The sequence below is a fragment of the Mobula birostris genome, chromosome 12, assembly GCF_030028105.1.
Source record: "Mobula birostris isolate sMobBir1 chromosome 12, sMobBir1.hap1, whole genome shotgun sequence".
NCBI lineage: Eukaryota > Metazoa > Chordata > Chondrichthyes > Myliobatiformes > Myliobatidae > Mobula > Mobula birostris.
The window spans coordinates 61,209,363-61,233,887 of record NC_092381.1 but is presented as its reverse complement, the minus strand read 5'-3'; the positions used below and the strand labels follow the sequence as shown (position 1 = coordinate 61,233,887).

Sequence of the window (24,525 nt, the reverse complement as noted above, 5' to 3'; positions counted from 1 at the left end):
AATGTGTGGCATATTTTTGATCATTAATAGTACTGTTTAAGGACATCTTGGTGTATAACCCTGATTCAAATTATCTTGCCAGCTATTTTTCCTCTTTGTTTCTAAAGCAAGTCCTGTACTTTTCCCAATGTGTGAGACCGTCTGTCACACTGTAGTAGCAAACAATTGCATCAACTCAGCCATGTAAAAAGAGAAGAACAAGGTATTCAGCTTATCGCATGTGTTCATAGGCCATTGAGAATTATGTGTTGTGATATTATATCACCTTCTTCTTCTTGAGCTCATCACCCCTAATGGGGCATTGACCTCCAACAGCAGCTTGCCCGAGTCCTCTGTCCTGGGCCAGCCCAGGTGTACAAGTTGTCCACAGGTGTAGCCCATCTTCTTGACTTCTAGATGAAGATCCTTCCTCTCCCAGGGACGAAGCCTTTGGAGCTTCTGTTGGCATTTCTGTAGTTCTGGGATTTTATGGGATGGGGTTTGCAGCCCCATATCCAACCATCCTCTTTTCACAGCTGGACTTGGGACCATCCACGACTGATTTATATCACCTGGCACAATGTTTTTGTGCATGGCACCTTCAGTTTATCAACATTCAGTTATGATTAATGCACTTTTGGACTTCTAGTCCAAATTTTCTCTTCATATGATCCACATACAAAGGGGGGCCACCAGGCACAACCAGTGGAATCAAATGACACACTTTTAAGCTACTGATATCAACTATTGGACAATCAAAGATTCCCCCACCATCTAAGCCATACTGACTTTTTGCAACTACCATTGAGCAGAATTACAGAAAGCTGAAATCCTTCACCACCAGGCTCAAGAACACTACTTCTCTTTAGCCAATTGGTTCCCGAACCAACTGGCAAAGCCTAGCAACACCATGACCGCTTCAATCACTTTGCACTAAAATTGACTTTTTTGTTCTAATTGTGTTCTTTCTTGTAAAAAATATGCATAATTTATGTTTAATTTATGTTTTCTTGGGAATGCTGCTTAGTTGATGCCATGTGCTTGTGGTGCTGCTGCAAGTAAGTTTTTGATTACACCTGCGCAGACATGTATATATGATAATAACTTGTTTAATAAAAGAGTGGCCAGCTCCAATATGATATCTCCCATCAGTCACATCAGCCCCTCTTGTCCCACTTCTGCATATCACAGGTGTTATGTTTTGTAACTTCAGAACATTAAACTATTACAAAGGAAGATATGGGAGCCCGTAATGTGTGTCTAACCAGGTATTACTTTAAGTGAGGTGCACACAGATCACATGGTAGTGTCATGACGTATGCAATTCACGTATTTATACATATAACTTGCAATGAATTACTTAAATAAACAAGAATGCTTAATCAACAACATATTTACAGTACAAGATTACTCAAATATTACTGAAATATTAAATGCACAACTCTCCCTTCTTAGCTATAAACTCCAACTCAATATAGAATGCATCTCAACTATACTGTATACACAGTATACTATATAATACAACTACTATATACAGACATCCACAGCATAGTAAATTTTGATTGTCCCATTCAAGCATCAAGATTTAGTCGCCGTGGAGGCTTTGTTACTCTTGTGGGATAACATCTTTCCTGAAAAGGGAGGTTACTCTGTGTGGCAGGTGAGACTTGTGGCTGTAAAAAAAAACCTCAGTTTCTTGGGCCTCCTCCGTGATGGTTGTAGGAGTTGGCTCTAAGACTGCAGGAAATGGTTTTGACAGCTCAGGACACCTTTCTTCTCCTTCCTCCTTCTTCCAGTTTGTGCATCTGATCTTGAGAAGGGCCATTTAGTTCACTGAAATATTCTCTTACTAATCCTTCTATTGCTCCTTTTACAATCTGATCTAACCTCTTGGTTTCCTCATCCACAACATTCCCCAATGAATCCTCTGTTTTTGTATCTGCATTGACTGCTTTCTTTTTGGCCTTCCATTCATCCTGCTGGGCTTTGATCTTTGCATCTATTTGGACGAGCAGCTATTTGTCCCCCTCTTGAAGTTCATGCAATTACCTTAAGCACGCAGAGTAAATTTTGGTTCCTTATTCTCACAAAAGTGGAATGTTTGCATTTTCTGAAGCTGCTTAACTCTCTCCCAGCTTAAAACCAAGCCACATTTCGCAAGTAACTGCCGGCTTAACACATCAGAAGCTTTCTCAGATATGTTGGCTACAAAAACTGTTGTAGTCAGACCACTGCTTTTATCACTTTCACAATTCCACTGGCCAGCAAGGCCCTTCCTTGGTCCAATATGCTTTCCAACCAGAGGCACAAAGGTTGGCACCAACACCTGTTTGCCCACTTTTGGGCCACGATTCATGCTGCACAGCATGGAGATAGTTTTGGCATCATCCAGTACCTTTCTTAATTCACTTTTAGTTGGCTTTATTGCAGGGGATATGGCATGCAAATGATGAATGGATCTCCAATCATGTTGTAGTTGTCTCAGCCAATCACGTCCCCACAATGCTGGCCCTCCTGTTTTTACTACATACAAACTCAATGTGGCTTGCTGGTTTTTGCATTTCACTGTCATGAATGTCATTCTCACAGGAGTTAACTTTTCTCCTATATAAGTTCTTAATTGGATATCTGCAGGTTTCAGTTCAGTACTTTTGAAATGCCTTTCAAAATCATTTTGTGCAATGACTGAAAGAGCCAAACCTGTGTCCAATTTCATTTTAATTAATTTGCTGTTCACTTCTGGTGTATATCACGTTGCTTGTCTATTGTTAGTTTTTAAATTGTAAACCTCAAAAGATCCCAGTCCTGTGTCATTCTTGCCATTATCAGACTTTTAATCAACAGCATGTAGATTAGTTCTTATTTTGAAACTCTAGCTTTTTCTCGTTCCTGCACAGTCCACTTATTTTGGTCTGCCTGACATGCTCTTTGTATGTGTCCTACTTTGTTGCATTTTCTGCAGATTTCACCTTTAAATCTACATTGGTCTGGTGTATTGTTTGGCCAGACCAGTTTCTGTTTAGATGTTGCAATTTTGTTCATACTTACTTTAATTCCTGACAATTGTGACAATTTCAACTGCTTTTTTCAATGTAAGCTGTCCTTCAGCTAGCAGCCATTTTGAATGCTCTTTTGTAAGATTCCACAAACTAAATGATCTTTCAGTATCATTAGCCTCAACATTGAACTGGTAATGTTGAGACATTCTTTTCAATTCAGCCATGTATGCTGAAATGGAATCCCCTTCCTTTTGATTCTGCTTACGAAGTCTAAAACAGTTTGCAATGATTTTGGTATTAAGTGTTCCTGCATTATTTTCACAATGGCAGCAAAGCTAATTTCCACTGGTTTCGTTGGAGCAGTTAAACTTTGAAGTGAATTTCCAACATCTGCAGATTTCCTCATGTCAGCAAAATTGGTTCTCATTTCTCATTGGCTATTTCATTTGCTTCAAAATACTGTTCAGTCAGCTCAGTATACATAAGCCAGTTATCCGTTGAGCAATGAAACACATCAATTTTTCTGATGTAGACAGCCATTTCTGCTATTTTTAATGATTATTATCACCCTCTACTCAATCTTAATGAACCCGTGAATACTTGTGTTTACTACCTTATCTTTAACTTGAAGGTTTCTGTAAGTGCTGGGCTGTATTTTTTATTCACTGATTCACTGTTCCTCACTACATTTTTTTTTTAACTTGGAAATTTCATTTCTCTTTAACAGGTTGGTAGCCTTTTCGAGTTTGTTTTAAAAATACCTTGTTGCCACTGTTACGTTTTGTAACTTCAAAATATTAAATGAATCCAGAGGAAGACACTGGAGTCTGAAATGTGTGATTCTATCTTTAAGTGAGGCATGCTCGTTTCACATGGTAGTGTCGTGACATATGCAATTCGCGTATTTTTACATATAACCTGTAATGAATTATTTAAACGAACAAGAATGCTTAATCAACAACATTTTTACAAGATTACTTAAGTATTACTGAAATATTAAATACACACCAACAGGATCCACTTATTTCATGACTCCTTAGCTCACTCTTACACTTCCACCAAACACTCGTCTCCCACAGCACCTTCCAATGCAACAGGAGAAAATACACCCATCTGTTCACCTCTTTCCTTCCCACCATCCACTGATTCAAACAATCATTTCGGGTAAAACAATGATTCACTTGCATTTCTTACAATCTAGTCTTCATTTGGTATTTGCAATGCGGTCTCCTCTGCACTGGGGTAACCAGATTCAGACTGGGTGATCGCTTTACCAAACACTTGCATTCAGTCTGCAACAGTGCTCCTAAGGTTCTCATTGCCTGTCCTGATTCACCACCCGATTCCCACTTTGACCCTTCTCCTACTCTGCTATAGTGAGGCCCAAAGTACATTCGAGGAACAACAGCTCAATTTTTTTTGTGCATTGCAAGACTCAGTATTGAATTCCCCAGCTTCAGATAACTTGCTCTTTCTGTTTTAAGACTGGCCATTTGCACTTACTATTCAACTCCTCCTTTCTTTCATTTGTACATTTGTATATTGGGGCTTGCTCAGTACATTCCAATATGCCAGACCATACAATATTACCTGCGCCTCTCAAAATTAGCAATATATTCCACCGGCAAAGGAGCTTCACTATCTATTCAATGGAAGTTTTATAGACATTCCTTTAGTTCTATCCATTGTCCTCTTTACTTTCTTTGTTGCTTAAATAAACTTGCTTTTTCTCTTTTACAGTTCTGATGAGCAGGTTTCTCTATCCACAGATGCTGCCTGAATGGCTCTGTTCTTCCTGCATTTCTGTGTTTCCCTCTTACGTAGGAGCTGAACTAGAGGGTTGAGATCTGGTTAGTTGCTATTTGTAGGTGGGATGACCTCACCAGGGTTACTGCTCAGAACCCAAACTAGGGTCTTGGTAACTATTCTTGGTGTTCATTCCCACTGCAGCCATTTCACTGCAGATAACCTCATAGCCCATGATTAGCTGTCCAACTGATTGGCCCTGATCTTGACTGAATTGCCACATCAATTGACAGCACCGCCTTACACCAGACCCAACACCTCCACTCCCTGACCAGGATCTGAGCCAAGCCTCCTCTGTGACCATTCCCTGACACTGCATCCTCCACTCACCATTGATTCAATCTACTTCTCTTTGACTCCTTCCCCCCAAGCTTGAGAACGTGTACCTGCCAGGCTGAAGGACAACTATCCCCCAATCCACTCTTAAATGGACTTGCTGAACACTCGATTTCTCAGTCTACCTCATCATGCCCTTGCATTTCATTTGTGTACCTGCATATCATTTTCTTTATAAATGTAAAACTATGTTTTGCATATTTTTCTTTTTTCATGAAATATGTTTGGAATAGTTTGTCTGGATGGGATACAAACAATTTTTTTCTGTATCCTGGACATGTGACAACAATAAACCAACCGCCATTACCTCAAACCCCTATTTTGAGAACCGCCCATTTGTATTTCTGGATCTCTTCTCTGTCCAATTCTTTGACAAAACGTTCCTTTTTCACGAAGCCAGTGGTATATAGTTTTTTAAGAAGGTGAGTAAGGGAAAGATATTCCAAAGTTCATTATCAGAGTATATTTGGCATCCAATTACAACAGCTTTCTAACTGGGGCTTCAGAGTAGTTTTGACAAAAGGATATTACAACTATATGGTGTCAGCTTCTAGCAGAAGCACACACATAATCTTTGTCCATTGGTCTAGACTTAATATAAATGTATGTATTTGTTTTAAGTGTGATTTTAGCTCCGATTGGCAAGTTCTGCTGATGACAATTCTATTATTTGGATAAACATAGATTTTCCATAATGTATAATGCTTAATTATTATCATTGTTGTAAAACACACATGAGTATATTTAAAGTTTATAAACTTTATCTTTTATTCAAATAACTTAATAGTGTTTATAAGCACTTGTAAGGAATCTAACGATTAATATGGCTGGAAAAAATGTGTTAGAGAGGCTAATGGGCTTAGGGCTGATAGATTCCCCTAGACCTGATAGATAGATTTTAGGATTCTACATAGATGGCTACAAAGATAATGGACAAATTGGTTGACAATTTTGCTAGATTCCCAAAAGCCTCAGCAGATCGGAAAACAGCACAGATAGCAATGGAAAAAAGTGACAGACAAGACAGGACATGACAGTGGGGTAAATCCTAGAATCCAATATTAAGGAGGTGATAACTGCTTGGCAAAAAATATATTGCATTGCATTTGGAGTTATTGTGATTTTATCAACAGAAAACATTGTATATTAATGTTTTTGAGTTCTTTTGAGTATGTTGTCAGCCAGATGGGTAAAGCGGAGCTAGGAGATGTAAAATTTCCAAAAGTTATTGGAGAAGGTGCTGCAAAAAATATTGCACAAATTAAAGGCATGTAGAGTTGAAGGTAATGTGTCAGAATAATGTGGTTACGGGCAATAAGAGGAAGGTAAGGATAATAGGTCCAATTTCAAGCTGGTGTTAGTGGGTTGCTTTGGGGATCACTGCTGGGTCACAGTTAATTACGATCTATATTAATGGTTTCAATGAAGTAATTGTGCATAATCTAAGTATGCAAATGAATTGAAGATGGGAAAGTAAAGTTGTGAGGAGCACACGTGCCTGCAGAAGGATATGTAAGTTCAAGGAATGGGCAGATGATGGCAGGTAGGGTATATTGTGGGAAAGTGTTATGTCTGTTTTGGTAAGAAGAGAAGGAAGCAGATTATTTTTTAAGTATAAGGATATTAAATGTTAGTGTATACAGAGACTTATTTGTCTATATACAATAACACACATTTAGCATGCAAACACTCCAAGTAATTAGGAAGTTGTTTGGAATGTTGACCTTGATTGCATTTGACATGCTTACAAGTAAGGAAGTCTTAGTGCAGTTACATGAGATCACAGCTGAAGTACTGCAGTCCATGTTAGACTCTTTATTTATGGAAAAGTATATTCACATCTATGCGCTGATGATCCACAATGGATCCCTGGAGTAACCTGGATTGCCGGATGAAGGATGATGAGCAGAATGAATACATGTTGTTTGGAGCTCAAAAGATCAAGGTGATGCTGAAACGTATGATTCTGAAAGGAACTGGCAAGGGTAGGAGGATGATATGAATGTGTTTTCCCAGTGGAGGAATCTTGAACTGGTGTGTTTGTCTCAGAATAGGGGATAGCCATTTAAAATTGAGAGAAGGACCAATTTCTTATGAGGGTCGCGAATCTCAGAAACGCTTGACCCTAGAGTACTGTGGAATCATTAAATATGTTTAATTCTATTATTAGAGATCAGGCAGGGAAGTGGGGATGAGATCTAAAATCAAGTTAATCATACCTTATTAAAAAGCAGAGCAGGCTATCCCTGTCCCTATATAATCTCTCCATGTTCCTGATTCTAATGTTTGTATGTTGATAATCCTACCTAATAGGTTAAGAATATCTGGCAAAACTCTTTGATTCTTCATAATTTGGAGAGTGGCCAAACTTATCGTATTGTCATTCGCTGTAAACGTCGTAGTGGCCCAGGGTTTTGGAGTGATTGGAGTGATTCCCTACAAGTGAACGTACAGGGTAAGTATTGCATTGCTGTACTCAATAAGTAGAAGGCAGGACAGCAAATAGAATGTCTGTTTTTTAAGCATTTACTTTATCATTAAAAATTATAGAAAATGTCGTTGAGCTCAAACAACTTAAACAAAGGGATGACTGTTTAGATTTCCTAAGTAATCGTTTTTGATGTGTTTTTGCATGCTAGTTATTTTTTTCCCATGGACATAAACTTATCTCTTTGAGGGATGTCCTTTTCATTTCTGGTTCATGCCATGATAATTACATATTTTCCCTGGTTAAAGGTTTATTGTATCATGAGGAACCTCGCCCAGAGGAAAATTTACCTACTGTAGATATTGTCACTTGTATTGGTTAAGGGAATAGAAGTAATTGTGCTTACTGGTTATTAATTGGCACCAGATAGTACAAGGGGCCAGAAGGATGGTACATTGTAAATGGTAGGGCATTGAAGAATGCAGTAGAACAGAGGGATCTAGGAATAATGGTGCATGGATCCCTGAAGGTGGAATCTCATGTGGATAGGGTGGTGAAGAAAGCTTTCGGTATGCTGGCCTTTATAAATCAGAGCATTGAGTATAGGAGTTGGGATGTAATGTTGAAATTGTACAAGGCATTGGTGAGGCCAAATTTGGAGTATTGTGTACAGTTTTGGTCACCAAGTTATAGGAAAGATGTCAACAAAATAGAGAGAGTACAGAGAAGATTTACTAGAATGTTACCTGGGTTTCATCACCTAAGTTACAGAGAAAGGTTGAACAAGTTGGGTCTTTATTCTTTGGAATGTAGAATGTTGAGGGGGGACTTGATAGAGGTATTTAAAATTATGAGGGGATAGATAGAGTTGACGTGGATAGGCTTTTTCCATTGAGAGTGGGGGAGATTCAAACAAGAGGACATGAGTTGAGAGTTAAAGGGCAAAAATTTAGGGGTAATATGAGGGGGAACTTCTTTACTCAGAGAGTGGTAGCTGTGTGGAACGAGCTTCCAGCAGAAGTGGTTGAGGCAGGTTCGATGTTGTCATTTAAAGTTAAATTGGGTAGCTACATAGACAGGAAAGGAATGGAGGGTTATGGGCTGAGTGCAGGTCGGTGGGACTAGGTGAGGGTAAGAGTTCAGCACGGACTAGGAGGGCCGAGATGGCCTGTTTCCGTGCTGTAATTGTTATATAGTTCTATGGTTATATAAGGAAGACTCCTACATGAATATATTAATTTATAAATCATTTTGCATTTTTTGGCAAAGGTATGGGCATTACACAGCTTTATCTGGGCTTGGTAGGAAGGAAAGTTAGGACTTTAAATAAAGCCTTACTAGTTGCCTCTGCTATTATTCCCGCAGTACATTCAACACCCAAATCACTCTCACGTAAAAAAAATCCTCATGTCACTTTAGGTTCTTTTACCAAACATGTTCATTATTTGGGCCCCAAGCTCTTGATCTGTCTGGCACTAGGAAAAGTTTATCTGTCAGCCAAAAGTCTACATGATTTTAAGTACCTACATTATGTATTTTTGCAATGTCCTCTGTTCCAAAGGGACCAGCCACATTTTCTCCCATCCGTCCTCTAGACTGAAGTCTCTCATTGCTGAAATAATTTTAGGATTTTTTAAATAATTATAAAACTGCAAAAGCCATTAAGTGCCACAAAGCTTCAGCTAAAAAAAAGACAGATCATAAACTGGGTTTACAGAAGTGGAAGGTTTCACTGTTCCAGCTTAAATCAAAGGTTGTGAAACTGAGCAGGAAAACCAAGGCACTTCTGCAAACATGGATTTATGTCCTTGAGCCAGGATTTCATTTTACACCCTGTTGTTGCTTGGATGACTTGCTGCATTCCATGTTAAAAGCTGACCACTGTGACTGACAAGGTTTGTCAGTGCTTTTACTGCTGTGTGTCTTCCTGAGAAAATGGACACATGTGACCTTTATAGTCTCTGATCAGTCGAAGGCTGTTGAGCATTTCTCATTTAAAATTCCTGTCACGTGTCTCAGCTGGTACAGCTTGGCAAGAGGCTGCACTGAGAGCTAAACACTGCTCTGTTAGCTATTTCTGAAGGGTTGTTTGATCAATGTCAATAGATAGACTTATGCTGTTACGAGATGACTGTGAATCAATTGCATAAAATGGTATGTGGAGCAGCATCTTTAAAGAAAAGAGAGTCCACTGTTCAGCTTGTTGAAGAGCAAGTTGAGTTTGTCCTCTTGCCTCAACCCTGGTCCCAATTGGCTTGTTTTTTACATTTTGAATAATTCCCCATTTTAGGTGCCACTGGGGTCCTGCTGTGGCACCTACCTTCAGGAATTCCCATTTCATTTATCTGTAGCTTCCTCTGTGGATGACCCTGGTGGATCTCCACACGACTTGCTTTCATTTAGGAGATCGGCAGATGCTCTCCCTGAGGTCTGTACTCTTTTCTTTAGATCAACCTGCAATATATCCATGAAAATAGGCATGTTGGATTGGAGAGCATATCTGTAAAATGATTTAAACTAGTTCTGAATAAAAATGGAGATGTAGATCATTGGAAAATGCCACTTGAAGCAATCTTAAAATGATTTTAGATAAAACCATCTGCAGGCAGACACAAATGATATTACTTAACCTCCTCTACTAATACACTTTCTGGATTTTCCCAGTCCTAGACTTGAAGATCCCAAAATCCATCAATTCTGAACTTCCTGAAAACTCACGGTACTCACAACAGCCTATGTAAATTTGGTTATCTCGAAATGATTATCCAAGTTTGGGTTTGGAAATTTGCCATATTTTTCAGGTGTTAGTTATGGAGAAGCTTGCTGGTTTCACTACTCTGGGAGAATTCAGCTCCACATATAGATTGTAAAACCTTCACACTATTGTTCATCAGTTAATGAATAATCCTTTCAGAATAGAAAAAGTAAACACGTTATTATAATAGAAAAGAAAATGAGTACAACTTCTAGTTGGTTGAGTGGTGGAGTTCATGCCCCTCAGTTTGAAATGTGTTGACTCACTCCCCATTATGGAACCTTGAACAATTTGGGAGTTATCATCAGACACTGAATGCTGTTCTGTCAGAGCTGAGTCTTTCAATTGAAGCCTTGTCTATCTGCTCTGAAATAATGCATCGGAACCAAAAGAAGGGGAGTTCCACCAGTTCGGACAAAATTTATTCTTATACCAACAAATCAGAATCAGATTTATTATTACTGACTAATATGACATAAAATTTGTTGACTTGCAGCGGAATTAACTGATCAGTTAATTCTTTGTTCTTGCCCGTGTACAAGTTTACTGCCAGAGCAATTTGCATGTTTTTATTTGCACACTGAAAGGATTATTCATTCACTGATGTACAATGGTGTGAAGACTTTGCTAATAAATGTGGAACTGAATTTACACTGAGATTGTACAAGATGCTCTAGGAGTTATGACACGTGGAACTTTCTGCCTTAATCTATAGCCCCCAACTCTCACCCCTACTTTCAACCCATGTGTCGGAATTGACCACCATCAGATCAGGCACGGGAGTGGACAACGTCCCTTCCTGGCCTCCAATTTCATAAGCCCTAACCTGGCATAAACAGATGCATTCCTTGAAAAGGACTTCCATGAGTAAATCTATCATTGAGAGGTCTCTGGGCCTCTGGACCTCCCTCTGCAATTGGATCCTCAACTTCCTGACTGGAAAACTACAGTCTGTGAGGATTGGTGATAACATATCCTTCTCACTGACAATCAACACTGGCACACCTCAGGAGTGTGTGCTTAGCCCACTGCTCTACTCTCTATAGACACATGATTGTGTGGCTAGGCATAGCTAGAATACCATCTATAGGTTTGCTGACAATACAACCATTGTTGGTAAAATCTCAGGTGGTGATGAGAGGGCGTACAGGCGTGAGATATGCCAACAAGTGGAATGGTGTTGTAGCAACAACCTGGTACTTTCATATCAGTAAGATGAAAGAGCTGGTTGTGGACTTCAGGAAGGGTAAAACAAAGGAACACATACCAATCCTCATAGAGGGATCAGAAGTGGAGAGAGGGAGCAGCTTTACGTTCCTGGATGTCAAGATCTCCGTGGATCTAACCTGGTCCCAACATATCGATGTAGTTATAAAGAAGGCAAGACAGCAGCTATACTTTATTAGGAGTTTGAAGAGATTTGGCAGGTCAACAAATACACTCTAAAACTTCTATAGTTGTACTATGGAGAGCATTCTGACAGGCTGTATCACTGTCTGGTATGGAGGGGCTACTGCACAGGACTGAAAGAAGCTGCAGAAGGTTGTAAATCTGTCAGCTCCATCTTGGACTCTAGCCTACAAAGTACCCAGGACATCTTTAGGGAGCAGTGTCTCAGAAAGGCAGCGTCCATTATTAAGGACCTCCAGCACCCAGGACATGCCCTTTTCTCACTGTTACCATCAGGCAGGAGGTACAGAAGCCTGAAGGCGCACACTCAGCGATTCAGGAACAGCTGCTTTGATTTCTAAATGGACATTGAAGCTTTGGACACTACCTCACTCTTTTTTTAATATACAGTATTTCTGTTTTTGCACATTTTTAAAATCTAAAATTGATTTAGTTTATTTATTATTATTATGTTTTATTTTATTTATTATTTATTTTTCTCTCTGCTAGATTATGTATGGTATTGAACTGCTGCTGCTGTTAACAAATTTCACGTCACATGCCGGTGATAATAAACCTGATTCTGATTCTGATTCTGATTCATTTTCATCATGCCCTTACCGTAATGAATCTAATACATCTTCTCCTGACCCTGCTTCTTCTCTCCTTGTGCAGTCTTTTCCCTTGCCCTCTATGCTGCAGCTTAATTTGATGCTCTGCCACTCTTTCTTGTTTCCTTGCACTAACAGTTTCATTTTGACGTCAGATGCCTAAACTCTCTGCAACCTCCATTCTTCATGGGGCTGGTGCAGAAAGTCTGAGCATCTGTGGAGAAAATACAGAGACTCTGGGCACCCGACTGCATTCCGATAACTGTCATCCTCCTTTACCGATTAACATTATTCTCATGTTGATGTGCTCAACATGACTCCATTCAATTCCTCTGTACAAGTAATGTTGCTGTAGGGGCCCATATAGATCTTAGCTATGACCATTTAAAACAAAGCCATTTGATACTATCAAAATCTTACTGGTACTAAATTACTGAAGGAATAGAATAGATCTAGGGAACCAGTCCCTAGGCTTAACTCTACATTTATTCTAATGGCAAATGAATAATATATTTGTTGTCTATTCTTGCTCTTAACTCAAATTTCCTCAGGACATGCCTGGGTGTTTTTTTCCCCCCCATCACTGTTTTAATTGGGTTGTCCGTCACCTAATTCTGGTGTGGATGAACCCTGGGTTTATTTACTCACGATCACCAACTGTACTTAAGATATTTTAGTTTAAACAAAGTAAGGGCTGAGAACCTGGGCAGTACTAACACAATTGTAGAGATGCTGCCTCATAGTTGAGGTGACTTGGGTTCAACCCTGATTTTCTGTGCTGCCTATCTGGAGTTTGCACATTCTCCTTACATCTGTGCGACTTTCTCCTGGGTGCTCTGGTTTTCCTTCCTACGATGTGTGAGTTAGTCAATTACCCCCAGTGATAGAATCTAGCATGTTGATTGCAATGTGGGGTAAATGAAATGCATGAATGTAGAATTAATGTCAATGGGCATTTCGTGGCTGTTGAGTAATGCAGTTGCTACTTTCCGCAAGGTTCGCTTACAGTAATTTCGGAAGTTTTTGCATCTATTATGCTACTGTTTTACCCTTGCCTCCCCATGCGATGAGGACAATTTAAGAAGAGAATAGATAGATTAAGATTCGATCAGCAATTTCGTAGATTAAGCTTTAGTGCGCCGTACGGTAACATCCTAGGCAGAAAAAGGTGAGGCTATATTTCACGGGTAGGCAACCTCAAGCACAAATGATTTTCCAGCATGCGTTATTCATTAATTTGAGGCAAAGCATAACTAGATTTATTTAAATGGATAATTCCCATATTTCAAGTTTTTTATGGCATTTATCTGGCCCACCGTCCACTCATTAATACGCAATCTGGCCCACGGAGGCAAAAGGGTTGCCAACCCCTGCTATATTTCCTTTTATAAGATGTTTGTCATTTGCTACAGAACTAATGAATAAACATGCAAATATTAAGAAAAATATTTTTCTTTTGACAGAAATTACTTATTACCCATCCCAAGTGCTGACAACTGTTGGCTCGGATGTCACTGTACGGTGCATTTTCTATAATCGGACTCTGACCAATTATAGTGTAGCCTGGTGGTTAAATATGCATGAGAAAATTCCAGAAGATAATTATGCTTTAATCAGTGATCATGAAACTAGTGTCACTCTCCTCAATGTAACATCAAATGGACAGTCTGGATTCAACATATTGCAGTGTTGCCTGCGAGATGAACAAAGAAGTATATGTAACTTTCGCTATGCTGAAATAATTATAATTGGTAAGATTTGCTCTAAGTATTAAGTAGCTTGCTTTCTGACACTTTAAAATACTTTGAATCTCTTATATTATTTTAATCAATTAGTACAGGTGTATAATTATTTCCCACTTTTATACCATTTAAAATAAATTTATCTTCCTCCCTTGACAGTGCTGGGTTACACTTAAAAATAGCCTGATAATTATTTAGTATGGAAAACAGGTACTTGTACAAGAAAAGCATCACACACAAAACACTGGAGGAATGCAGAGGGTCAGGCAGCATCTGTGGATGGAAATGAACAGTTGACATTTTGGGTCAAGACTGTTCATCGGCCTGTTTCAGGGTCTCAACTCAAAATGTCGACTCTTCATTTCTATCCATAGGTGTTGCCTGACCTGCTGAGTTCCTCCAGCATTTTGTGTGTGTTGTTCCAGATTTATAGCATGTGCGGTCTGTCTTGTGTTTTCAGAAGAACAGCAGTGTTTAGATTAGATTATAGTGTTTACTATAAAAAAAGAATGATTGGTCACATCATCTTCCCTGATCCTGAGAGGAGAGCATGAGATGAGCTAACAGGTAGGTATCCTAATCTTTAAGATTATGAAAGATCCAAATGAAGAATGCAAGTGGAAAAATGAAATATTTTTCTACCTGCTTAGAATAGCATAACTAAAGTTCACTAATATGCGGCAATCACATTTGTAAAAAGGAAATTCAAAAGAAAAATCCTGATCTAGTAAGAATATGACAATCTTTATCAAGGAATTTATTGCACATGTATTGAAGGAGAGGTTAGAGGGACTGAGAAGGAATAAATGGTTATTTGGATAGTTATATAAGAAATAAAAATGAATAATGCTGGAAACACTCAACAGGTCAGGCAGCTTCTGTGGAAAGAGGTATAGACTTATGATGTTAGTCAAAGCCCCTTCATGAGTTTAGGGTCTATTGAAGCTTCTTTGATCTGAAACATTATCTCTGTTTCTTTATCTACAGCTGCTGAGTGATTCTGGTAATTTCCAGCAATTTCAGCTTTTTGGTTTTCAGTTAAATAAGCAAAGTCAAGAGAAGGACAGTAGGAGAAGTAGTTGTTGGTTGAGTGGGTGGGTTGTCTTTATGTTGTATATCGTGAACAATTCTTTTAACATTACTCTCATAATAATTGATTTTGTGGATTTAATCATGCATAGGATATAAAATATCTTTTTCCCATATCTTTATTAAAACTACTTGTAACATTTCTTTATATTGATATTTTAATTAGACTCAAAAATTAATATTTCATGCCAGACTGATGGTGCATTGGAAACAATGATCTGCAGATGGCACACAAATATATGGAAATCAGAAGCTATCGGTGACTACAAGTTAAAATATTACATGCAAGTATAATGTCTTTATTTTTATATTGGGGTGAGGTTTAACTCCTGGTTGCTCACTGAAGGATTTTCACTGCCTTAAACTGATTCGGGCAGGTTTTCAGACTTGTTCAACGTCTTCCATGTATGTCCCCTGTCACCTCTACACCAGATTCACTTCGATAACTGTCAGCTTCACATATTAAAGTCCCCTTTACATAAAAGTTTATATTGTGAAATCTTCATGAAGGTGCAAATTGGAGCTCTGTCTATTTTATTTGAATAAAATAAACTTCCTGATCCAGTAAGAATATGACAATCCTTATCAAGGAATTTATCGCACATGTATTGAAGGAGAGGTTAGAGGCTGCATACCGAGTCCCCTCCTTTACTCCCTGTATACCCATGACTGTATCACCGCCCACAGCTCCAATCTGCTAATTAAATTTGCCAATGCCACTACATTGATTGGCCTTATCTCAAACAATAATGAAGTGGCCTACAAGGAAGAAGTCATCTCTCTGACACAGTGGTGTCAAGAAAATAACCTCTCCCTCAATGTCACAAAAACAAAGGAGCGGGTTGTGGATTACAGGAGGAATGGAGATGGGCTAACCCCTATTGACATCAATGGATCTGGGGTTGAGACTGATGAACTCACGCTGATTTGAGTATACTCTATATTACATTGACTGCTCTATTTATTATAAATTATTGCAAATTACTATGATTGCACATTGCACATTTCAATGGAGACATAACATAGACTTTTACTCCTCATGTATGTAAAGGATGTAAGAAATAAAGTCAATTCAATTCAATTAAATTAAATAATATGCCTTAACTCCAAAGTAAAAACAATATTTCCTTTTAACAGTTTTATCCCATTTCCATTTAAGTGCTCTCCAGATTGATTGACTATTTGTCATGGTATCAGAACTTTAGGACAAATTGGGTTGAATTTGTCTTAACTCATTTTTTGTACACCATTACTTAAAAACCAGCAGGGATCCAGTGAATCCAGATACTGGAGGTGAAAGCATAAAGTGCTAATTTCCTGTGCCATCTAATTTACAAACATATATTATCTGATTTGATCATAACTAAGTACATTTTTTTAAATTTTTCTCCTGGAAAAGGAAAGAGTCTTGGTGTGATAACTCGGAAGTTGAAAGCAATAGCATTGATGTTGAGGAATGCACGGTGCAAAAGAATGAATTTGGCCATTGTCTTATCAAGCCAATTAATGTCACTTTTGGCCATGTGATGTGGGTGGAATTCAGCCTTCAAGAGATGGCGTTCAAATCTGAACCAACCTGCGTGATTCCCATGGACGTGGGTAAGTTCAGCTTTAATGGTTCTACTAAGGTGTCAAGGTCCAGCCAAGGTTCAATTTCCTCTTAACGTTTGCAATTTGAAATCCCCACCTTGTTTGGTGGTCTACTGGCTATCATTTGTATTTGCTACCGTAGAGGTTTAATAAGGAAATACACTCTTCTGATTCAATCTATGCATTAATAAGTGAGAAACTCCTACCTAGTTAAGAGTGCCTTTTATTGAAAGGGATCAATTTTTTTTTAGGCCTGTATGTGGTATAAATGGAGAACTTTTTTGTCTTGAAATTGTTAGCTTCACAAACCTTGAATACCTACTAATGGTGAAAGGTTTACCCATATGTTGCCTGGGTGGGGGACTATAAGGAACAGTTCAATAAATGGATTGTTTTGGTCAGAACATTGGAGGCGAAGGGTTAACCTGATAGAAGCATATAAAATGATGAGAAGCTGAGGTGGACTGGATAGGCTGTACACTCCAATGGTGGAGCAGTGGAGAGATCAAATACTAGAGACTGTAGATTCAAGATGAGAGGGAGAAAGCTTAAAATAAAATATTTGTGAGGCAGGTTTTTTCACACATTGTGTTTAGAATGCATTGCTAGGAGAGGTGGGTGAAGCAGATACAATAATAACATTTAAGAGACACTTAGGCAGGCACAGGGGATAGAGCGATGTAGACAAAATGCAGGTCGGTGGGATTAATTTAGATTGGCGTCATCTTCGGCAGAAGTAGCGTGTGATGAAGGGACTTTTCAAGTGCTGTCCGATTCTATGCTCTATCAGGCCAGCTGGTCTGCAGAGAATTGGCAGGGATGTTTCCTTGCAGTTCAACTTGCCTCTAACTTCTCATTTTGCTCAATGGAGTGTGATAGTGACAGAGATGAGCTGGGTCACATGTGCTGAGTTCAGTGATGGATCAGAGACACTGAGAGCAGGGTGCACTTTTCACCTAGCCTCTTAGACTTGTGTCAGGGAGGGCTGGCATAAGAAACACAGCCCAGTCATTAAATAGAATGCCTAATCTTAATTTTAAAAAGTAAGTGCGAGCAAACATTTTATTTATTTATAATTCTAATGCTTTAATTGATTTCTAGTATATTAATATAGTTTTCGTTCAGTTTGTCATGTTTTGCTTATTTTATTAAATCATTTATATTATGTATTTAAATTTCATCTTGTCAGGGAATGGCCTTTGAAAGTAGGGAATCCTCGAAAGGCTGTCAGTTTGTCCAGGGGCATGGCCTGGGTTTATTTAAAGTAGAGGTTCTTGATTAGTAAGGGTGTCGAAGGTTACGGGAAAAAAAGCAGGAGAATGGGAGTTGAGAAGGATAATAAATCAGCCATGATGGATTGACAGAGTAGACTCAATGGATCGAATGGCCTAATTCTGCTCCTATGGATTTATAGTTTTATATCCATGAGCTGCCAGTCCTGCCTCTCTCTCAGCTATGTTTCTATTAAGGCTAGCCACTCCACACTCTGAGTTCATCAGCCTTACTTCTTAAACCTGGAGCAACAAAATAAATACAGTTTAACTGAGTATTCCTTTCTGTGCCCCTAGCTGTTCTGACTACTAAATTCTCTTGTTCAGAGTTTCATTCTTCATCCCATGACTTGCTCCTGTTCAGTGTCTATCTCTGCACCCCACGCTCCCATGGCCCCATCTGGCCAAACTATTTTAAACCCTCCTGTTTATCACTATTCTGCAAGGATATTCGTCCATTGGTCCAAGTGCAACCTATACCTCTTGTATGGGTTGCACCCCAGAAGAGATACTAATGATCCAAGAACCTGAATCCCTGCCCCTTGCACCAGCTTTTCAGCCACAAATTTGTCTGGCCTGATTTCTATTTCAGACTTTATTAGCACATGGCACCAAGACTAATCTGGAGATCACTACCCACAAGGTCCTGCTTCTAACTCCTTACCTAACTAGTGGTAAGCAAGATGTGGGATGATCGTGGGGATTGGTGTAAGGATGTTGTGGTCGTATGAGTTTACAGCTGGATGTGATCGGTTTAAACACAATCTGCTGCAATGAATTAGGAGTATATGCAACTTGTTACACCATTTATCATGGGACCAAAGTGAAACCCAGGTGATTTTTTCCAATTTGAAACAGCATGAAATCAAATATATCTTGTCCTTTTTTCCCTGAAACCTTTAAGTCTTCTTATTGCTTTATTAAAATGCTAATTTGTTTTAACCTATGTGAACTTATTTATGTAACATAAATTCCTTATTTTGTAAGTCCTTCAATACCCATCAGAATTCCTTTCTCCTTTTCATATTTTTAGTGAAACCTTGGGCACCCTCTAATGTTGATGCAGAAATGACCTTAAATGGAAGTTATCTAAATATAAGCTGGGAAAAGCCTCTTCTGCCACCTTACACACTTCTGTTTGAAATTCAGTACTCTGAGGATGGAATAGAGAGTAATTGGAAGGTAGGGTGATTGGTTAAAATTTTTAAAACTTAAATAGTATAGCCATGATTGTGAGATGTACATACACTCAACCTACCTTGTCACCTACCTTGTTGTCGAGGTGTGTCAGATGTAGGTAATTTCAATGTAAGGGCAATGTACCTTGCCTGTTTTCTACCACCCTCTTCCAGAACAATATTATGAGCATGCCTAAGGATGTAAAGTACTCGTCATGGAAATTGACTTGTGATAAATGAATCTTTCAACTAAATTTCTGTACATCTTTGTAAAGTCACAAGGAAAGAATAGCTTGTGGATTCACACTTTGTCTCTCTGTGGAAAAAAATAGCTTGGTTCTAATTCAATGTTGAGAGATAATTAGGTGTCCAATTCTGTATAGATCTTATCTACATTTCTTTACATTGACATATCTTCATGTATCCAGGCTTGCTTTGATCTCTTATTTTAAACATGATTAACTTAAAGATACTACGAGTGTAACTTCAGATTTAGATTTTATAGTATTGGGAAAAGAAGACTGCAGAAACAAAGCTCACTAAAGCATTTGGCAATTTGGCAACTAGCGAAATGTATAACTTGATGCAGACTGTGTAGCACAGGTTGCATGGTTGGAAGGTCTGCTATCTTGGGACTGCTCTAGAGGAAGCTTCAACAATGTTAACATTCTTCAAGTCAAAACTAGAAAAAAAGCAATTGCTAGAAAATAAAAGGAGTATTGTAGATAGAAGGTCCTTTAGCAACAACACTGAACATCTCGTTTACTCAGCACAATCTTCAGCTACAATATTCTGCAATTGTCAGACTTGACCTGGTCGGTGAGTGTTTAATATATTGCTGCAAGGGTATTCAGCCTTTAATCTCATTATTAGCAAAGCTGTTGATCATGGAACTAGCAGGCCTTCTCACAATGCTTTTAATTTCAGCGTGAAATCATAACATGTCACTCAGCTTGTTCACAAATACAAGCAATTATTTTCTGGAGGGTTGCATAACATATTGCAGGAAGTAGTTTCAAGTTTACTTAATGTAATCAAAAATGTTTTTGCGTGTCCAACAGATTAATTTTTCCTTCACTATTCCTCGTGTGCTCTTTCATTCTAGAGTACAGATTTCAATGTATCAGCTTCCTACAGGGACTGCCTCTGCAGCCCTTGTAAGTAATTTCAATGTGACCCAGCAGACAGACAATTTATTACATCAGATGCCAGTTTCTTTTTCTTTAAACTTGGACAATGTGTAAAACAGCAGTGTCTGCAAGATTTGTTTCCAGCCAGGCAAATTAGATTTCTTTCTTTAGTCTTCACTATAACCCAACAAGAAAGCAGCATTCACCATCCAGGGCATGCTCTCCTTTTAGAACATAGAACATAGAATAGTACAGCACAGTACAGGCCCTTGTGCCGACCCTCAAACCCTGCCTCCCATATAAGCCCCCATCTTAAATTCCTCCATATACCTGTCTAGTAGTCTCTTAAAGTTCACTAGTGTATCTGCCACCACCACTGACTCAGGCAGTGCATTCCACGCACCAACCACTCTCTGAGTAAAAAACCTTCCTCTAATATCCCCCTTAAACTTCCCACCCCTTACCTTAAAGCCATGTCATCTTGTATTGAGCAGTGGTGCCCTGGGGAAGAAGTGCTGGCTATCCACTCTATCTATTCCTCTTATTATCTTGTACACCTCTATCATGTCTCATCTCGTCCTCCTTCTCTCCAAAGAGTAAAGCCCTAGCTCCCTTAATCTCTGATCATAATGCATACTCTCTAAACCAGGCAGCATCCTGGTAAATCTCCTCTGTACCCTTTCCAATGCTTCCACATCCTTCCTATAGTGAGGCGACCAGAACTGGACACAGTACTCCAAGTGTGGCCTAACCAGAGTTTTGTAGAGCTGTATCATTACATCGCGACTCTTAAACTCTATCCCTCGACTTCTGAAAGCTAACACCCCATAAGCTTTCTTAACTACCTTATCCACCTGTGAGGCAACTTTCAGGGATCTGTACCCCCAGATCCCTCTGCTCCTCCACACTACCAAGTATCCTGCCATTTACTTTGTACTCTGGCTTGGAGTTTGTCCTTCCGAAGTGTACCACCTCACACTTTTCCGGGTTGAACTCCATCTGCCACTTCTCAGCCCACTTCTGCATCCTATCAATGTCTCTCTGCAATCTTTGACAATCCTCTACACTATTTACAACGTCACCAACCTTTGTGTCGTCTGCAAACTTGCCAACCCATCCTTCTACCCCCACATCCAGGTTGTTAATAAAAATCACGAAAAGTAGAGGTCCCAGAACAGATCCTTGTGGGACACCACTAGTCATAATCCTCCAATCTGAATGTACTCCCTCCACCACGACCCTCTGCCTTCTGCAGGCAAGCCAATTCTGAATCCTCCTGGCCAAACTTCCTTGGATCCCATGCCTTCTGACTTTCTGAATAAGTCTACCATGTGGAACCTTGTCAAATGCCTTACTAAAATCCATATGGATCACATCCACTGCACTACCCTCATCTACATGCCTGGTCACCTCCTCAAAGAACTCTGTCGGGCTTGTTAGACACGATCTGCCCTTCATAAAGCCATGCTGACTGTCCCTGATCAGACCATGATTCTCTAAATGCCCAGAGATCCTATCTCTAAGAATCTTTTCCAACAGCTTTCCCACCACAAATGTAAGGCTCACTGGCCTACAATTACCCGGACTATCCCTACTACCTTTTTTGAACAAGGGGACAACATTCGCCTCCCTCCAATCCTCCGGTACCATTCCCGTGGACAACGAGGACATAAAGATTCTAGCCAGAGGCTCAGAAATCTCTTCCCTCACCTCGTGGAGCAGCCTGGGGACTTATCCGTCCTAATGTATTTTAACAACCCCAACATCTCCTCTCCCTTAATATCAACATGCTCCAGAACATCAACCTCACTCATATTGTCCTCACCATCATCAAGTTCCCTCTCATTGGTGAATACCGAAGAGAAGTATTCATTGAGGACCTCGCTCACTTCCACAGACTCCAGGCACATCTTCCCACCTTTATCTCTAATCGGTCCTGTCATCCTTCACTCCTGTCATCCTTTTTTCTTCACATAATTGAAGAATGCCTTGGGATTTTCCTTTACCCTACTCGCCAAGGCCTTCTCATGCCCCCTTCTTGCTCTTCTCAGCCCCTTCTTAAGTTCCTTTCTTGCTTTCCTATATTCCTCAATAGACCCATCTGATCCCTGCTTCCTAAACCTCATGTATGCTGCCTTCTTCCACTTGATTAGATTTTCCACCTCACTTGTCACCCATGGTTCCTTCACCCTACCATTCTTTATCTTCCTCACCGGGACAAATTTATCCCTAATATCCTGCAAGAGATCTCTAAACATCGACCACATGTCCATAGTACATTTCCCTGCAAAAACATCATCCCAATTCACACCTGCAAGTTCTAGCCTTATAGCCTCATAGTTTGCCCTTCCCCAATTAAAAATTTTCCTGTCCTCTCTGACTCTATCCTTTTCCATGATAATGCTAAAGGCCAGGGAGCGGTAGTCACTGTCCCCCAGATGCTCACCCACTGAGAGATCTGTGACCTGAGCCGGTTCATTACCTAGTACTAGATCTAGTATGGCATTCCCCCTAGTCGGCCTGTCCACATACTGTGACAGGTATCCGTCCTGGACACACTTAACAAACTCTGCCCCATCTAAACCCTTGGAACTAATCAGGTGCCAAATCAATATTAGGGAAGTTAAAGTCACTCATGATAACAACCCTGTTATTTTTGCACCTTTCCGAAATCTGGCTCCCAATCTGCTCCTCTGTATCTCTGCTGCTACCAGGGGGCCTGTAGAATACTCCCAATAGAGTAACTGCTCCCTTCCTGTTCCTGACTTCCACCCATACTGACTCAAAAGAGGATCGTGCTACATTACCCACCCTTTCTGTAGCTGTAATACTATTCCTGACCAGTAATGCCACCCCTCCTCCCCTTTTTCCGCCCTCTCTATCCCTTTTAACGCACTGAAATCCAGGAATATTGAGAATCCATTCCTGCCCTGGTGCCAGCCAAGTCTCTGTAATGGCCACTGCATCATAATTCCGTGTATGTATCCAAGCTCTCAGTTCATCACCTTTGTTCCTGATGCTTTTTACATTGAGGTACACACATATCAGCCCTCCTACCTTACAGTCTTTACACCGTTTATTCTGCTTCTCTTTCCTCAAAGCCTCTCTATATGTTAGATCTGGCTTTACTCCATGCACTTCTTTCACTGCTCTATCGCTCTGGGTCCCATCCCCCTTGCAAATTCGTTTAAACCCTCCCGAACCATGCCAGCGAAGCTACCTGCGAGGATATTGCTCCCCCTCGAGTTCAGGTGCAACCCATCCAATCTATACAGATCCCACCTTCCCCAGAAGAGATCGCAATGATCCAAAAATCCAAAACCCTGCTCCTTGCACCAACTCCTCAGCCACGCATTCAACTGACATCTCCTCCAATTCTTACCATCACTATCACGTCGCACTGGCAGCAATCCTGAGAATGCCACCCTTGAGGTCCTGTTCTTCAGCCTTCTGCCTAGTTCCCGAAACTCACACTTCAGGACCTCATCCCTCTGCCTGCCTATGTTGTTGGTCCCAAAATGTATCACGACTTCTGGTTGCTTTCCCTCTTGTACCAGGATGTCGTGCACCCGGTCAGAGACATTCTGGACCCTGGCACCCGGGAGGGAACAAACCATGCGGGTGTCCTTCTCACGTCCAGAAAATCTCCTGTCTGCTCCCCTGACTATAGAGTCTCCAATGATGACAGCTCTCCTCTTCTCTGTCCCACGCTTCTGCACCACAGGGTCAGACTCAGTGCCGGAGGCCCTGCCACCGTGGCTCACACCTGGTCGGTCGTCCCCACCAACAGTATCCAGGACGGTAAACTTATTATTCAGGGGAATGGCTACAGGGGTGCTCTGCACTACCTGTCTGCTCACCTTCGCTTTCCCCCCTCTGACTGTCACCCAACGACCTGCTTCTGACAGCCTAGGTGTGACTACCTCCCTTAGCTCTCATCTATGATTGCCTCATTCTCCCTTATGAGTTGAAGGTCATCCAGTTGCTGCTCCAGATTCCTTACACGGTCTTCCAGATCGCCCAGCCGTATGCTGTTCTGGCAGATGTGACTCTGTGGTAGAGGGGCGTTCCCCCAAGACTGCCACATCTCACAAGAGAGGCACATCACCATCTCAGGAGGCATTGTAAAGACTAACTGCGAGCAAGCTCGTCCTCTGCCTCTTCTCATCAAAGCCTCTTCTCATCAAAGCCTCAAAGCTCCACTCCTTCACTGGCCCACTCA

At 40.2% G+C, this 24,525-nt stretch overlaps 1 protein-coding gene across 9 annotated transcripts in view; it reads left to right on the top strand.

Moving 5' to 3' along the window:
• lepr (leptin receptor) overlaps positions 1-24,525 on the top strand; it is a 236,324-nt gene that overhangs the window by 50,802 nt on the left and 160,997 nt on the right. For 8 of the 9 annotated variants that reach the window (XR_011888022.1, XR_011888018.1, XR_011888019.1 and 5 more), the window contains 5 exons: positions 7,434-7,575; positions 13,767-14,054; positions 15,301-15,418; positions 16,534-16,733; positions 19,029-19,177. Coding sequence is in view for 1 of the 9 variants with exons in the window: in XM_072273875.1 (XP_072129976.1) it covers positions 7,434-7,575; positions 13,767-14,054; positions 15,301-15,418; positions 16,534-16,733; positions 19,029-19,177 (897 nt within the window). In the remaining 8 variants the exon portion in view is untranslated. The remainder of the gene's footprint in view (positions 1-7,433; positions 7,576-13,766; positions 14,055-15,300; positions 15,419-16,533; positions 16,734-19,028; positions 19,178-24,525) is intronic. The other variant, XR_011888024.1, reaches the window with a different exon arrangement.